The sequence below is a fragment of the Pteropus medius genome, unplaced genomic scaffold (assembly GCF_902729225.1).
Source record: "Pteropus medius unplaced genomic scaffold, Ma_sr-lr_union100, whole genome shotgun sequence".
NCBI classification, from domain to species: Eukaryota; Metazoa; Chordata; class Mammalia; order Chiroptera; family Pteropodidae; genus Pteropus; species Pteropus medius.
The window spans coordinates 38,230,855-38,248,934 of NW_024340849.1; the positions used below are offsets into that span (position 1 = coordinate 38,230,855).

Below are 18,080 nucleotides of genomic sequence, written 5' to 3' on the forward strand. Positions count from 1 at the left end.
AAAAGTGCTCAGTTAAAAATCTGTGGGCGTATTGTTATGCAAAACACTTTCTAGGTAGCTCTGCAAAGGCCTCCTTTCTCTGTCAAGACTTCAAAGCTCTGTTCTCCTGATGTGCAGCTCCTCAGAGGAAGCTGGTTTAACTCTGCAAAGGCACTGTGGGGGCAGTTCTTTATTGATTTTTCCCCCTCAAACTCACCACCAAATGATACACAGAATTAAGGGAAGAAGCGTCTTCTTGTGGATGTGTACCCAGCAAATATTTATTGGGAATCTACTATGTGCTGGGGGCTTAATGACAAATAAATCACAGTTCCTGACCTTGAGGAACTTAAAGGGGAGTCAGTGAGAGATACACAGCTCACTATGGGAACAGCCACCATGAATATTCAGTGTTAGTATATGCCGGGCACTTCCCATTGCCAACCTTCAGGGCATATCAAGTAGGACTTAATTACCCCCATTTACAGATGAGGAAACTGAGATGCAAATTATTTGGCCAAGGCCAACAACTAGTAAATGTTAAAGCAGAGATGCAAACCTAAGTCCATCAACCACGTAGTTCATCTCCAAAGCTTACCCTGTTTCCTACCTAAATCACACCAACCAAAGGCGATCAGCCCATCAGGATTGGGTAGGGTGGAGGGGCAGGAACTATGTAGTTGCTCTCTCCTACTCAGGCTAATTTGGGTCTGCCTCTTCAGCTTTCCTACACTGAATAAGGTCATAGTGATGATGGCTCTGATGGCATGAATGCCAGTCTTTGGAGGGACAGAACAATCTTGACCGATTATTATTCTTGTTATAATTTCCTGGCCAAAATCTTCTCAGCTAGACAGGAGTGCCTCAAAGCCTACACTTGTGAGTGTTTCGAACAGATGTGCAAATGCATGCATTAGTGAGCTTGCCTGTGAGAGACCGTCCTGGTGTTGGTGATTTAGCTGCTCAAGCCATGCTCTTCTCTTGCTTGAGAAGCCAGGGTCAGCAGTTGGACAGGCTCTGCAAATCTCAGTGGCGACATCTTGACGGGACTGGATTTGGTTTCTTACCTAGCTCGTTGATCGTGGTCCTTCCCTAATTGTTTGTCAGAGTTTCTGTCTTTCATGGGCACAACATTCATTCAACACTTTGAGATGGAGATTGGATGGGGGTGTTGGTGAGGAACCATACATGGATATATAGACCCACATGGAGTAAGTTACTAAGCTGGGCAAACTGAAGCCCATGGGTCCCCCCTCGCCCTTTGTTTGGTCCAATGTCATGTAAAGGAGAAGAATGTAAATGTTGATGTAGAAAGGAGACCCTTCGCCTGATGTTCCGTGTTACTGATGATTAGAGGCAGCTCTCTTTCATGTTTTATCATGGCCGATCAGAGTCCAATGGCAAAGATCACTTATTAAGATGTGGGGTCTCTGGCGAAAGAATAAACCCCTCCTCTGGATTTTGGTTATCTTTTTGCTCCATCTAAAGGTGTTCTCTATAACCCTTATAAAATGACTTATTTAAATGAGGCTCCGAGCAGAAGACTTCTCAACATTGAATTTGGCAGTGATTTCTTGGATATGACACCAAAGGCACATGCAACAAAAGAAAAAATAGACAAATTGGACTTGATCAAAATAAAAAACTTTGGTAACATCAAGGGACATTATCAACATAGTAAAAAAGCAGCCCACAGAATGGGAGAAAATATTTGTAAATCATTTATCTGATATAGGATTAATACCCAGAATATATAGGAAATTAAACAACAACAACAAAAAAATCTGAACAACCTGATTCAAAATGGGCAAAGGACTTAAATAGACATTTCTCCAAAGAATATGTACAAATGGCCAATAAGCCCATGAAGAGATGCTCAATGTTATTATTCATTAGGGAAATGCAAATCAAAACCATAATGAGATATCACTTCATATCTCATTATGTTAAGTAGACTGTTATAAAAAATACAGAAAATAATGTCTAACCAATGTACTGAATACTTGAAACTAATAATAAATAAAATAAAACAACAAAATACAGGAAATAACAAGTGTTGATGAGGATGTGGAGAAATTGTACACTGCTGTTAGGAAAATTAAATGGTGGATCTGCTATGGAAAACAGTATGGCAGATCTCTAAAAATTTAAAAATAGAATTATAATATGATCCAGCAATTCCACTTCTGAGTATGTACCTCAAAAAATTGAATTCAGGACCTTGAACAGATATTTGTATACTCGTGTTAATAGTAGCATTATTCACAATAGCCAAAGGTGGAAGCAACCCAAGTGTCCATCAGTGGATGAATAGATAAACAAAATGCGGTATATGCACACAATGGAATATTATTCAGCCTAAAAGAAGAAGGAAATGCTGACACATGTGACAAACATGGATGAACTTTGAGGACATTATGTTAAGTGAAATAAACCAGTCACAATATGATTCCATTTCTATGAGGCACCTAGAGCAGTCAAACTCATAGAGAAAGTGGAATGGTACTTGCCAGGGCCTGGGAAGGGAGGATGGGGAGTTAGTATTTAATGGGTATTGAGTTTCAGTTTTGCAAGATGAAAAATTTCTGGAGATGGATGGCGGTGATGGTTGCACAACAAATTGTAAATGTACTTAATGCCACTGAACTGTATACTTAAAAATGGCTAAAATGGTAAATTTTATATGTATATTTTACCACAATTTAAAAAATATATTTATTTAAAAAAACTTGGGTTCCAGTAGAGGTTTTCTTGAGGATTTTATGAAAAGGAGGGGATGATAATGTTTTTCTGTTGCACTCAGAACTCCTTTGAGAGCTATAGGATATGCATATTTAGTTTAACCAAATTTATTTTTATGCACTTGGGTAAAAAATGTGAGAGAAACAGCCATTCACCAAGAGCAGGCCAGTCTGTCCCATGTTCCAGTCTGTGCAGTTATGTTCCCATGTGACTAAGCTGGAGAAATGATAGGCCTTTTCTTATTCCCATGCATCTTGCCATGCTGGAGGAGCTTCTGGTATTTTAAGATGTCTATTTTTAATACAGTAAGACCCCTAAACATGGGTCAGCTACTTTATGTGGTGCACAAATGAAGGGCTGAAATGGCCTCCAAGCTTGTAGTGGAGATATCCTGGGAAAGAGGGGAGTCTGATCCTCTGCTCTCAAGGAGTTTGCCATCTAATGATAAAATAATAAGATTAGTGTGGATAAACACTTAAATTTACTTCATGCAAATCAGTTTATTAATGTGTTCATTGATACATACACATATACATGTACAAATACCTCATCCTCCTCCATAAAGGATGTGTGGTAGCTTAGAAAATAATTATGATTAAAATAAGATAAACAGTTTTTATGAATAGAATTTTAAAAGAAGTCTAGATGAAGGGCCACAGATGAAGAACTAGATGAGGCCACAGAGAGAAAGCACATGGAAATTTATGCCATAATATCTTACAAAATAAATATAAGTGGGACTTGAATTCAGCTCTTAGCTTTCTGTAGTCAAATAAAAGAGTTACAAGACTCAACACTTTTAAGAGCGGGACCATTGCTGAAGAAAAGCAGAGTTCTTCCTTGCTCTCAGGTCCTGAGTCTTCATAAAGGGTAGACAGGGCAACTTTGTGAGGCAGAGTCCTCAGTGACGTCTTTATAATGAACACAACGATAGCCTAGTTCCTAGGATTCTTAATGCATTTTTTGAGGCATGGCGCAATTTAGTAGGAGCAGTTCTCAGGGGCTGAAACCAGTGCTCTCTAGTATTCTGGCTCCCTTCATAGGTGGACAGACTGCCGTTAGGCAATCCTTTAAGAATATTATTAATGGCATGCACAATTTGGACAAAAATTGGGCAGCCAACAGTTCAAAGTTACATTCTTTGGCAAGGGCCTAGAGTGCAGTTATTCTATACTATAGATTGAGGCCATGCACACACATTTAAAAATCACCCAAGAAGAAGGTAGGATTGGCATTTTATACAAATTAAGAAGCTGACCCAGGATTTGTGCTTGAATAAGGGTCATCCACACCTCTTCAGAATGACCCCAGGCCGTGCGTTTAGGCAGGGCCATAGTTTTCCATAGCAAACTGTTCTAAGTCAGTTCTGACACCTGAACAAATAATAATCAGGTCTTCAAAATTCCAGTCTGGGAAGCATGGGAATAATGAAAAATGTTAAGTAATAGCTACCAATTTCTCTTCACATCCAGAGAAAAATTTCCAATGGTGCAAGAAAGAAATGTTGAATTTTAAGCTAATGGACTCTAGAATAAATTAGTTGCAAATTGTGCCCCTAAGTCCCTAATGAACTGCCTTGTAGTGTAGTCGAATTTGGTCAATTACATTTGGGGTTTATAGTAGTGAATCTTCAGCCACTGTTCCTGATGAAAAATGGTGGGACCTTTTGTTGTCGAGGCTGTTTTAGAAGCTTGACAATGTGGAAGCCATGCTTATTTTTCTCCACTCTTTTGCAGCAAGCAAGTATCTAGTTCATCCAATTGTTAAGAGGCAGGTTAAAAAAAGAGCTAGAATGTATCTCTCTGTTTTCTCATTTAGATAATGAGGATGCTAATTGTATTTACCATAGAGTTATTATGAAGATTAAATATATAAAAGCAGTTAGAACAGTGTCTGGCACATCATAAGTATTCAATATATCTTAGCTATTATTATTATTGTTATCATTTCTCAGAGTTTTTGTCTGGTTTGACAAAAAGGATCCTGCTGACTCTCACTCCATAAAGATAATAAAGGGCTGATTTGCTAAAAGGATCCGTCACTAGTGGGTCTTCTGAACTCTTAGTGTAGACCAGACTGGGACTTGTGTGCAGAGGTAGAGGCCAAGGAAAAACCAGGAATTAAATTTTCATACTGCTTTAATATTGTTTTTGATAGATCTCTGCAGAGGCTGATATGGTCAATTGTTGAATTATTATTTCCAAAGCCTGCTAGCTTCTCAGTAGAAAATGGCTTGAGAAATTCAGATTTAAATTTTTTAAAGTAGAAGTGGGAGATATCTCTTTTTAAAATAGAATTTACTCTGTGTTTAGATCATACCAGTTTTATTTATTTATCTATCTATCTATCTAACTATCTATCTATCTATCTATCTATCTATTTTTTTATTTATTTTCTCAAGAACAAAAACTTTTAATATAGTGTATAACAATTGTAATGTGCTATAAATGGATTTGATTTCTCTTGGTGACAGTCACAGGTACTGCTAATACTACTGTGGTTTGTTTCTGGCATTCATAATTAAGAATTTGTTAAATTCCTGTTAGAAGTGGTACAAAGATGTAATTAGTTTTTCTCACCCACATTCACAGTTTTTTTGACCTAGAGAATTACCTGGGTTCTTCAAGGTCATACCAGTTTTATTACTGGAGGAAGCAGACTGGCAGGATTTGGAACACACCAATTATATTGAACTTTAGATAGCCGTAGGTCCAGGAAGTTTACTGTGGCTTGACATAATTTGGGTATTATAACATTGAGGCTAGGAGTCTGGGCTTGCAGTTAGAGAAGCCTGGGTTGGCATCATGGCCCTGTCTCTGAACTAGCTGTGAGCATTCCAGCTAGTTGCTCGATCTTCTACGCTTCAGTTTCCTTGTCTATAAATCAAGGGAATAACATCCACTAATACTGTTGTGGGGAGGACGTTTAAATAAAAGAATGCAATTAAAATAATTAGCCCCCTGCTTAATACGTTATTGGTACCTATTATTAGTGTATTTTAAAGTTGATTTTATATGTGTAGATAGATCCTTTTCCAGAATCTATATCTAATCAGAGTAGGGCCTAGGGAGATTGAGAAATCTATTTATAGTTTATAAAATTGAGAAAATTAAGAGAAAATTAAACCTCTTTGAGGACTAGAGTTAGGGTCTAGAGTTCCATAATCTCAGTCTTAATTCTGATCTCATTAACTGATTTCATAGTCAAGAGGGGAAAAGCATTTTAAATAAGATCTTAATTTTTAATAAATAAGATCCAGGTTGCTCTTTTTATTCGCTTTTAATGTATCACATAATTAACCTGTCTGAGATTTTCTTTGCTGTTTTCTCAAGCCAAGATCTAGAAGCTCAGGGCCCAAGTTTGCCAAACATGGGCCTAATGGATAAAGCCAGTTAAAAAAACTTCTTTAATAAACTTCAAACATATAAAAAGAAGTGCAAAAGAAATTTAAAAATAGAAAATAAAGTATGATTTTAAAAGGAAAAAGCAGCTTGAGTTGAACTTTTAATTAAAGATAAAATAAGAGTAGAAAATGTTAAAAAGGCAAGAAAAATGTAAGGGAAGAATTAAAAAAAGAAATAAAACAGTGCAAGTTAGAACAAAATGCTAAAACAGGGCAGCGCTATAAAGTTACAGAAGTTTTAAAAACAAGGTAAAAATACATCCTCTAAAAAGATAAAGACTAAATCCATCTGGAAGTGGGCGAGCAGCATGATCTTTAAGCAGGGCCTCTAAGCTGGAACAGTTTCCCAGCTCAGGGTCCTTTGTGGAGACCGCTGAGGATGGGCTTGGTACCAGCTAAATGCTGACAACAGTTTGAGCAGTATCCCTGAGCCACTCATCTAGGTTCTTGACCTACGTTCTTTCCGTCATTCACTCGATTGCCCCAGGTCATACGTATTTTTAATTCATACTGCAGAGGAGCAAACCAAAGTTTGGATAAGTGCCCTGTTTCACTAGCAGCTGGTGGAGCTGGGGCCTGAAGCCCGGTCTGATGCCAAAACCCATGCATGTTCTCTACCTTTTTCTGCCTTCCAGGAAATATTATTATTCTCATCAACAACAAAGAAATCATAAAATGCTATGCCCATTAATCTCTCCTCCTCATCATGTCAAGATTATCAAATAAGGAAGGAGAGACTGCCTGCCATTCTTGGCAAACAGCCCAGCAATAGTCAGTGTGCAGTGGGTCTTCTGTGTATCTTAATAATTCACTGCAGTGTTACATTTTTTATATCTTCTCCCCCGCTTTTTTGGGTGCAAAGCCGCTTCCGGTCATTTAAATATTTAGTCTTCTAAGTATTTCCTGAATGTGGACACTGTTCTCCATCTTCACTGCTGCTACCAAGTTCAGGCCACCATCTTGTCATTCCTTGTCTTAGTTTCCTGTGGTTGAAACAAATTACTCCACACCTGGGTGACTTAAAACAACAGAAATTTATTCTCTCAAAGTTCTGGAGGCCAGAAGTTCAAAATCAATATCATTGGGCTGAAATCAAGGTGTATCAGCAGGGCCGTACTCCCGCCAGAGTCTCTAGGGGAGAATATATTCCTTGCTTTTTCCAACTTTTGGTGGCTGCTGGCATTCCTTGATTTGTGACCACATCATTCCAATCTTTGCCTCAGTGGTCACATCGCCTCCTCCTCTCTGTGTGTCAAAGCTCTGCCTTTCTCTTATAAATACATATGTTTGCAGTTAGGGCCCACCCGAATAATCCAGGGTAAATTCCTTATCTCAAGATTATCAACTTAATCACATTTGCGAAGACCCATTTTTGCTACATAAGGTGACAGTCACAGGTTCAGGGATTCAGATGTGGCTATTTTCGGGGGCAATGTTTTGGTCTACCACATCCCTAACTTTTGCAACCGTCTTTGCCTCCTGTCCTCTATCCAACAGCCCAAGTTCCTTTAAACATGCAGATCAATATCGCTGTCTGCTTTAAAATTCCTCAGGGTCTCCAATGGCCCTCAGCAAATCCTGATTCCTTGATATGGCCTGTGATGGCTTCTCCACCAACTTCTCCCTAACTTCTTCCTTCCAGGTTATATTCTACTCTGCTCACCTCCCCCCAGTTCCCAGAGGAGCCTGATTCACTCTCCCCTCTGGATTGTCATGTGTTCTGCCTGCAACACTCTCCATCTCCCATTTTTGTTTGGCTCACTCTAGCTCGTCATTCAGTTCTCATTTAGACTTTGGACTTCACTTCCTCCGAGAAGTTGCTCTCCCCGCACTTGGTTGGGTGTGCCTTTCTGTATGCTCTGTCAGGGCTCTTACCTTGATAGGGACAGTCTCCCTGTCACATGTTCACCTTGTTCATGGGATGTGTTCTCTGCACCTGGCGTGGTACCTGACATGCAATAGGCGCTTAATAAATGTATGTTGATGAGAATACCTGTAGGAGGGGAGCCTCTGCATCCACCAAGCATAATACTACAACTGAAAGCACTAATCCGTGCAGAAGGGTTGTTGCTGAGGAGGATTGTGTATGCGAATGCCAAAAGCTCCCACGGATCTTTATTTTTAAGCAGAAGAATTATGTAATTATGAGATCAAAGAAAATATTTTCATGCTTATTATTGTTTTCTTTCAGGCCATTCCTGTGTTTCTCACTTTGCATAATGTAGCTGAAGTTATCATCTGTGGGCACCAGAAGTGTTTTCAGAAAGAGGTAAGCGATAATGCAAAATGCTAGTTTCACTTCCTTTGCTTTAAATTTCAAAGACACACCTTTTTTTTATGGCCCAAATTAGTGTCTACCTTTTCCTGCCATCTGTTTCCAGTCAAGACTGCTTGAGAGTGGTCACTAATTTCAAGGACCACGGTTCTGACATCCCTTGAGTTTACCAAACATATGTGGAATGCTTGTTGACCTGAATAGAACTCCACTCCAGGCCAGACCTGAGTCAGGGCCTCAGGGTACAAGGAAGAATCAACTGTGGGCCCCATGGGGGAAGCGTTTCCACCCACAGCTCATCCCAGCACTGCGTGGACATACATGGCGGAGCTTCACATAATGGGGACATTCCCTACTCCTCCCAGCCACAGCTCAGCATCGCACCAGCTGGAACAAGTTTCTCCACCTCTGTGCCTTCATCTGTGAAAATGGATGGGTAACTTTACCCCAGTCATAGAGTTGTGGGGAGGACGTAATGCAATACATGTGTTAAGTGCTTCCAACAGCTTCTGGCACAGAGTAGGTGCTCTGTGTACACATTAGCTCTATTTATTAAGGTTATTATTGGTGGTTTTAATTTGGGCCTTCTTTTGAGAGTTCCTTTTTTCTAACATCTGCCCATTTGAAATGGTTTCATATCAAAATTTTGGAATTTTTAAACTAGAGAGAGGCTGGTCGGCGATTCAGGCAGCACACTCTTTATAGGTATGCAGGAGAGAGAAGTGCCCTTCCCATGACCAAAGCCACTGTGCACATGTGTGCACCCTCTGTCATCCCTGCCTGCTACTTGGAGGCAGCTCTATGGGTTACCCTCCTCTTTCATGGATAGTTAACTTCTCTCTCTCTGCTGACTTATTTCCTTTGGCCCATAAATATGCTCAGTGTTCTCAGTTCACCATGGGTGGAGCGGGCCCTGGGAGACCCATTCGCATCAACCTAGCTCTGGAAGGCTCTGTTTATAAAACCAACATTTGACAGGAAAGCCAGCACACAGCTTTGCCTGAGCACCCCCTCCACCTCCACCTCATCTTGTCCATGCCTTTCCCCACCACAGTGCCTGAGAGAGGTTGGCCTCCATGCTGTCCACATCCTTGTGTCCCTCTAACCTTCAATCAGCTTCTGCTTCTGCCTGCACCACTACCCTGAAATTGCTCTTGCCGAAGTCACTGATGGCTTCATTTATGCAACTCAGTTGGCCTTTTACACCATTCATCACCCCACTCCCTTTTCTTGATTCTCTCAGCCCCCTCGACCTTCATTTCCCCCTCCCTGCTGGTCTCTCCCCGAGTCTCTGGCTCTTCCTTCAGCAACCTGTCTTTCTCTTCTTTTTCCTTTGTTTGCCCTTCAGGGACTCCTAGGGCTCCATCTTGGGAGCTTGTTGTTCCCATACCACATATTTTCTGGACAACCTCATCCAAACCCATGGCACCAGCCACCTTTTGTTCACTGGACTCTTGTGTTCCCATCTCCAGCCCAGACTTCTCTCTTGAACTCAGATCTCCATAGTCAGCTGGTCTTGGTTATCTGCCTGGCTGTTTCCTGGGCACCTGAAATGCAAAGGGATCAAAATCAAACTGATGTGTTTCTCCAAACCTGCTTCTCATATGGTATTCCCAATTCTGATCATCATCTCCCAAGTCAGAAACAGCAAATGAAGCCTGATGGCCTGAAAAGACCAGTGCGGTGTCACTGCAGCACTGACAGGTGGGCTTTGGCAGAATAGCGTCGTAAAGGGTCAAGCTCTGGAGCTAGGTCACCTTGTCCCAAGCCCTGTGACCTTAGGCAGCTGACCTAATTTCTCAGGGCCTTAGTGTCCTTATCTGTAGCATATAACCTAAGACTGTTAATTAACTCATAATGCAGTGAGCAAGTCAATACATGTAGAGTGCTTAGAACAGCACTGGCACAAAGTAGCCCTCAGAGAGTAAGTTAGCTAACCCAGAGTAATGGTAAATACTTATTGTTATTGGCAATGTGACTTTTGAGGAATATATGGACCCATTCAGAACCCTGAGACATCATCAGGACTTATTACTGGGTGGTTTGGGACTGAGGGGCCTGAAAAGGTGAATGCCCTGACATTAATTCCTCAGGTGTTTTTGGAGCCCTGGGGGAATGGAGCTCGGTAATGAATTTATTGCTCGTTTTTACTCTGCATACCTTAAGTTCTGGGCTGCTTTAGTCAGAGGAGTTTACAATAAAAAAAGGATTCTCTCCTCCGTGGAACAGGCAAACTCTTCCAGACACTAGGTTGGTTTACTGCCCCGTAACAAGCCCCAAACAGTTGCTGGGTGGACATGGTGCTCATGGGGAGTTGAGGCATCCCTTTCATCTCTATTCTCTCTGTTCCCACTCTTCCACCAAACTGTTGAGATGTTGGTTGTATTTAGCTGAGAATTTTTTTTTTCTCTCATAATGGGGAAATTATCCAGATGTTTAGAGCCAGGTCACCTTTGAGTATGTCATCCTTCCTGAAGGGATAGGTGTCCCCACCAGGGGGCAGTGGAGTCAAGGTTGGCATTGCCTCTGGACTACTGAGGCAGGGTCCACCAAAGATAAGCTATAGAAGAAGGATCCGAAGATGCTTGGCCACTGCTTTGTACACAGACAGAACCTGTTTATTAAAACAATGCACACTGGATTATTTAGTAATGTGTGAAAACTTAAGATAGCCTTCATAGCAAACCGCATGTTTCTCTTGTCACCGCTTCCTTTTTAAATAATATGATCATACTTCATATTATCTGAACTGGACTAAAAAAATAATAGTTTGATCTCAACTAACAAAAAATAACTCTTCTGAAATGTTCAGAGTTAATCTGTTATCTTACCTGAGCGTTTCTCCTATCAAATGTAGAATAATTTATTCTTGTTTTGCTAGAAATGTCTTTCTGAGTACAAAGGACTAATTCCCTTAAACTGACTAATAAAAAGGAGGAGATCCAGGTAGAGTCTGCATTAAAATTTCTTCATTTTAAGGAGCTTTAAATGCCAAGTTCATATTTCCCCAGTCTTCCTTTTTAACTTCTCTGTAGGGGTGGAGTCGAGTGTCCCTTCTCCTTTTTTCTGTTTCTTAATTTACACAACATACCAGAGAATTTATAGCACCGCTGAGAGTCAGAGCTGGATTAATGAAAAGAAAATTTAAAGAGACAGATTGGAGTAGAAGTTGAACATGAGCTTAATTTTTTTTCTTGCATAAGTTACATTGATTTCTCTCTCTCTCCCTTGCAGGAAGGCTTGATCCTGGCATCATTTAATTTATTTGTTTGTTTGTTTATTTCACGAGTAAACAGTTCTAATGGTGAAAGTGGTAAAACTGCACATCTTGGGTGCTTTGCCGAGGTGACTCAACTCTGAACCTTTGAGTCATTCTTCTTTTGGTCCAAGCAGAAAAAGCCTCAACAAACACTAATGTGCAACAGGCTGTTAAGCTCCCAAGAATAAACTTACTCACATTTTTTTTGCCTATTGATCTAAATATTTTCTTTTAAGAAAAAATAAGTTTCAAAGACTAATTATAAGTCTCTTTATTTTTGTACAGAAAACTTCTCCTGCAAAGATCTGTAGGTAAGTTAAAAAAAAAAACCCACAAAGCTCTAAAATACCAGACTTAACCTGATTTTTAACATTGATGATAAACTGTTTGTTGAAGATTTGTACTTGAGAGTTGACAGAGGAATTTATTATAAACACTCATATATCCCAATTTCATGTCTTATTCTAAAATTTACTCTCTCTCTTTTTCTGAATATTTTATTCCTAAGGCAAAAACAACTCATGCTAGATTTCAGTTGATGTCCAAAACTTTTTTACTAAGAGTTGTGCAATACTGATAGAAAATGAAAATGGAAAACATGGAAAGACTTAAAATTTTTTAAATAATGTTTGCAGTTTATGGGGGTTTTTAATAATTGCCATGGTGAAAAAAGCACTGGCCTGTGAGTCCAGGGATCTGAGTTGTGTTCCTAGGCCACAGCGAAGTGACTGTGGACAGGAGTCATCACCCTCTGTGCCTCAGTTTCCTCAGCTGGACTCTCAGGCAGGTCCCTGTGCCCAGGTGTGTTGATTCCAACCTGGGCACCTTGTTCTCTGACGGCTTCCTGCTTCCTCTGCAGGAGCTACAAAACTCAATCCCGTAGATAGAAAACCAACAGAGATGCTTTGATACATGGATTTAGGACTTTTTGTTTCAAATATTTCTGGGCTGTCATCCAATCTCATTTTTTTGCCTTTATTACAGGCTGCTACTTGAAAAAAAAAGAACTATCAGGACTCAACCTCTTGTTTAAAAGATTAGCAGGTGTTAAAGAGAGGCATTAAATACAATCGGGTATTGCTCAAAGCCAAGTTTGGCCGGAAACGAGGGGTTGTCTCACACCTGGCTGTCCCCCATCTTCCCTCAACCCTAAGGGGTTGTCTGTCTGAGTGGAATCTCTAACGCTCATTGGCTGTGGTTGGGGAAGTGTCCTATATTCTATAAAGCCTTACACTGTAGGTAGACACCAAACTCATTAGGATTCTCATATCCTCTCACTTAAAACCTGCCTATTCCTGTACAGCTTCAGAAAACCTCCTGACACCTTCCTCTACTCACCCCAGCCTTTGCCTCTGAGTCCCTTGGCGATCTGGCACCTTGGAGTCTTCCATTTGTGTGTGTGTGTATGTGTCTTGAAAGTTGGCAAAGCTGGAGAAAAAAAAGCTGGTGGGCTGGAAAGGAGAATCTTCCTGTGCCCTCAGGGTGTCCAGTGTGCCCTTCCTGAGGCTGTGAGGCCTCAGCTCTGAAGATTTCTCTGTACCAGTTCTCCTGCCTTAGGCCAAGACAGCCATGCTGTCTGCTGGGGACACAACTACACATGATGACAACAGTGAGGAATGTTGTGGACAGAATTAATTAGCATTACTATCGTCAGTTATAAATTAGGTTATAAATATCAGATTGTTGTGTATTATATACATATATATATAAAATATAGAATTCTACATGTATATAAATCTATATTGGTATGAGACGTCATATGACAAAGTCTCCTAAAAGTGAAAATGCTGTATTCACTGCTTCTGTTCATGCCTTTGATTCTTTGCTGCTTGCTGGCTGATGGAATGGTCACCAGTAAAGGAGCCCAACACTAATATTTGGTTGCATTGCAAAATGAAAAGGAGAAGAAAGTATGTGATAATTTGGGTTGTGTGCTTTCTGGTACTTTATTTTAGGAGGAGAGAATGGGGAAAACTAGAGGGCAAGATCTTTTGGTATGTGAAATACAGAAGAGACGTACTAAAAACCAATGACTACGGAACCAAAAGATAACTCTAAATTGACTTTCTAATGAGTGAAGGTAGTGTTCTCAAAATATCTGTGATCGGCAATATTACGTTTTTGTTGAAGAATTACAAAAACATTTTATTATGGAAATTTCTAAACGTATGTAAAAATGGACAGAAGATGCCCAGTATATCCATCGATTTTTTTCAACATATGCCTCTACCCAGTGCCTCGCTTCAGCAAATCCCAGGCACCATAGCATTTCATCTGTAAATAGTATGTATAAGAGATTTTTCTAATAAAACTTTTTATTTGGGAAAAAAGTTTAAATCTACAGAAAAGTTGCAAGATTATTACAGGGGATTCCTATGTAGTTATACCTAGATTCACCCATTGGTAACATTTTTTGCATTTGGTTTCTCTCACTCTTCATATGTATGTACACACACACACATACACACACATATACATATATATCACAAAATAAATAAGAATATATAATTTTTATTTTTTCTGAACCATTTGAGAATAAATTGTGAAGATCATGACCTACCCCTAAATATTTTAAAGTGTATCTCCTAAAAATAACAATCTCTTGTATAAACAGTGCAATTATTAGAAAATTAATATCTTATACAATACTGTTATCTGAAGTTGAGTCTATGTTCAAATTTAACCAATTATCCTAATATTGTCTTATAAAGTAATCTTTTCCCCCAAATGATGTTGTGTCTCTTTTGTATCCTTTATCGGGAACAGTTTCTCTGCCTTTCATTGTCCTTCATTGCCTTCACATTTTTGAAGAGCGTAAGTCCACTGTTTTGTGGACTGTCCCTAAATTTCAGTTTGCCTCATGTTTACTCATGATCCCGTTCAGATTCTGCATATTGGCAGGAATGCCTCCTGAGTGAGGTGTGCCCTTCTCAGTACGGTCATATCAGGAGGCACATAATGTAAAACTGTCCCATTACCGGGGACGTTAAGTTTGATCATTTGGTTAAGATGATGCATAAAAGATTTTCATGTGCTTCCCAGGGTGTTTTCTTTTTCCTAAGTGGCATAATTGTAGTCTGATTGCCCAATTTTCCACTAGTGTATTTTTTGCGATTTATAGTTTAAAAAAATTTCTTATTATATGTTTCATAGGCATACTGTTTTTCTCAAGTGAGCCCACTGTGGTTTTGCACGTGTCCTGCAAATGCCTGTCTCTGAGAAAATGACTACTGAGCACCAGAAAAGGAAGTGTCTGGTTATCAGTGGAGCATATAATTAAAAACTACACAGGTAGTGAGGTTCTCAGAGAATGAACAGGGGAACTGGGCTGGGGCTCACAGGATTTTTCCCTCATCCAAGCTGCAATTGATGTATTTCAACCTCCACATTCTCTGGGAAACTCTTTGATGTTGAAAAGTGAAGCTGTGTGTTTTATTTCCCTCTCCACAGTGTCCTCTTCCTCCTGGCCGCTGCAGGATGCCTTCCCTTCAATGACTCCCAGGTAAGTTTAGGTAAATGCATTTTGCCTTTCAAGTATCTTTTACTCTGAAGCCTGTGTATATGAGCAGAATTTCCTAGTCCTTCCTTTTAGAATCAGAGTAACCCTGGCCTGTGCAAAGGCATTTAAAACTTTCAGACTGGGCACCTTTTGGCCAGGCCAGTGCTTTTCCTTAGGCCTTTGCCTTCTCAGCAAGGCCGTATCAGTGTGGCCCACAGAGCTCTGGCCTCTGGGTGCTGTAGTGGGTGCAGTCTGTCCTCTGTGCTTGGAAAACCTGCAAGCCAGTGTCCAAGTTGCCTGAGCCTCACACATTAAGGCACAGTTGATTTTTTTTTTCTCTCGTGCCGAGGGCCTCATCTGCAGAGTGATTTTTACTTTTTATCCTATTTTTCTTTATTAGGCACTGAGAATCCACCCCCAGTAGTCATCTCATGGCTGGGTCTTTTTCTTTCATTTCTTCCCCAGCATTTATTAAGTCCCCATTAAGTGTCAGGCACTGAGCCAGACTCTAGGGGCACAAAGAAGAATTGTCTTTGTCCAGACAGATGTCGGAGTCTAGTCAGAGCAAAGGGGAGGAGGACAGATGATAAACAGATAATTATAACACAGGGAGGCCAGGGCTCTGTCCTGGGAGGTATGGTACGCTGTGGGGCACCTAAGATGACTTGGGGACTCAGGAAGTAGGACTAGCTAACAATTAGAGGGAGCCTGCTGTGTGCCAGGCTCTGTGCCAATGCTTTATGTGCCTTATTTTATTTAAAATCTCACAACGGTTCCACAAGTGTAGGGATTATTATTATCTTCATTTCATGGCTAAAGAATAATGAGGCCCAAAAGGTCACCAGCTAACGAATGAGTGGGGATTTTAGAATTTAACCCAGATCTTTCCGATGCTACAGCCATTCTCTGCTTACTCAGTCTAAATCCTGAAGGGTGAGGAAGAGTTAGCCAGAAGAAAGCAGGTGTGGGCAAAGTCCTGGAAGTGTCCCGAGTATTCTAGGATTCAACTTTATGGAGCACCTACTATGTGTGTGCTCCTTTGCTAATTCCTGGCTTCCTGGAATTTACAATCAAGGGAGAGGTGGAGATAGAGACAGGTAATAATTAAAACTGAGTGTGTCCTATGGAGGCAAATAAGGAAGGAAAGAGGAAAGGCTGAGCTGGTGGGGGGGAAGCATTCATGCTTGAGGAAGTGCAGGTTCTCTTTCTCTGGAGAGGGGGCAGTAGATGGGACTGGAGGGCTTGACAGGGTCTCATCATACAGATCATTGGGTGTCACGAGTTTAGATTTTTATTCAGAAATCACTGGGGGACTGTCGAATGATTTTAAGCAATAGGTGACACCATTGGATTAGCTTTTTAAGGACCCAGTGTGGCAGCAGTGTGGGAAATGGGGAAAGGGGTGCTGGAGGCAGATAGCATGTTAGGAAGATGTCGTAGGCAACTGGGTGACAGAGGAGGAGGAACTGACCCAAGGCCCTCAGAATCCTGTTTTGATACCCTTGCATGGTATTGTGCATCGGCATTTAGGTTTTATGATTGTCATGCCGGTTTCTGTTTGTACCTATAGCCATTTTTTTAAAAAAAATCTTATGTTACAGTTTGATCCAGATGGATATTTCTGGGCCGTAATTCACTTATTCTGTGTAGGTAAGTTTTAAAAGAATGCTTACTTAAATAATTGAGGCTTATTATTTCAACCTTATATCTACTTTTTAATGACTCTGGACAATAGGAAGATTAAATACAAGCTGTCGAGGTTAAAATTAAATGGGCATTTTCTGGTTTGGAGTTTTCCTCAAATGTTTCTATTTCCACTATAATCTCCTCTTTTTTGTGACAAGCATTAATTAACTTACCATGGTTCAGGCTCTGCTTGCTCAAGTCCACTTGCGGAATGCTGGTGGTTTTCTTTAAAAATGGTCAGAAGAGATTTAAAAGTTTGTGTCAAAGACACTCTCATCAGTTTACCAGAAAAATGTAAGCAGGTGAAATATAAGGACCATATGTTCAGTACTTCTTGTCTATAGTTCTAAGGGGAAGAAACAGTGCTCTCGCTTTGTTACACGCCATTCAGAAATCCAGTGGTGTTGCCCTTTCTCCTGATCACCTTGTGAAGGAAACCAGCAGCTTCCCGTTCATTGTACCCTTCTGTTGATCACGAACCTTCTTGTGCAACACTCTCTGTACTGAACAGCATTATCACTGGGGATTATCCAATTCACATCCTTGAAACCCTCCACAGTGTTGTTGGTCGTCCCCTGTCGGCCTTAAGGGACCCACACAGGGAGAGGGGCTCTTCAAGTGGGTTTCGTGCTTCCCTGGAAGTGCAGGCAGCCCTTTACAAAGAATGAATGCCCTGTGCCAGTAACACTTGTTGCTTCATTTTCAGGGGCTTATAAAATACTACAGAAGTCCCAGAAACCCAATACATTAAGGTAAATTTTTAAAGTTTTGTGAGTTGTTTAGTTAAGGAAAGCGGTGAGACCCACAGTGTCGTGAGCTGCTTCTGTTCAGCCAGAGACTTTGCCAGGCTGAGGTGGGGGGGTGGGGAGCAGCAGGCTCGGCCTTTCTCTTACAGTTGGGCCGCGTCCACCAAGACCTGTACTGTGCCAGCCCGCAGCGACGTGGGAAGAGCAGGGAGGTCTCTGTCCTCTTCCTTCAGGGGCAACCATTTAGATAACGTTTTTACAAAAATTATGTGACCAGCTGCTTTGGGCCCCAGTTTACTTCCTCCAGCTCAGGGCACAACTCTTTTTTTCTTGTTTCCCCAGCGCCTTCCTAACTTGACTTGATTAAGACCCAGCGGTCTCTCCAGTCAGCCCTGTTCTGGGGTAAAATGAGGCCTTTGTTGTGGGCAGTCAATGGACCAGCCTTAGTGAATATAAATGAAAAAGATAATTCAGGCCTTGCTTGGGCTGAA

General features: G+C 40.7%; 1 protein-coding gene across 7 annotated transcripts in view; it reads left to right on the top strand.

Moving 5' to 3' along the window:
* The window catches only part of SLC35D4 (solute carrier family 35 member D4), a 108,499-nt gene that overhangs the window by 25,295 nt on the left and 65,124 nt on the right, over positions 1-18,080 (top strand). For 6 of the 7 annotated variants that reach the window (XR_005649024.1, XR_005649026.1, XR_005649017.1 and 3 more), the window contains exons 5-9: positions 8,316-8,393; positions 11,944-11,969; positions 15,109-15,160; positions 16,759-16,807; positions 17,550-17,595. Coding sequence is in view for 4 of the 7 variants with exons in the window: in XM_039844558.1 (XP_039700492.1) it covers positions 8,316-8,393; positions 11,944-11,969; positions 15,109-15,160; positions 16,759-16,807; positions 17,550-17,595 (251 nt within the window). In the remaining 3 variants the exon portion in view is untranslated. The remainder of the gene's footprint in view (positions 1-8,315; positions 8,394-11,943; positions 11,970-15,108; positions 15,161-16,758; positions 16,808-17,549; positions 17,596-18,080) is intronic. The other variant, XM_039844584.1, reaches the window with a different exon arrangement.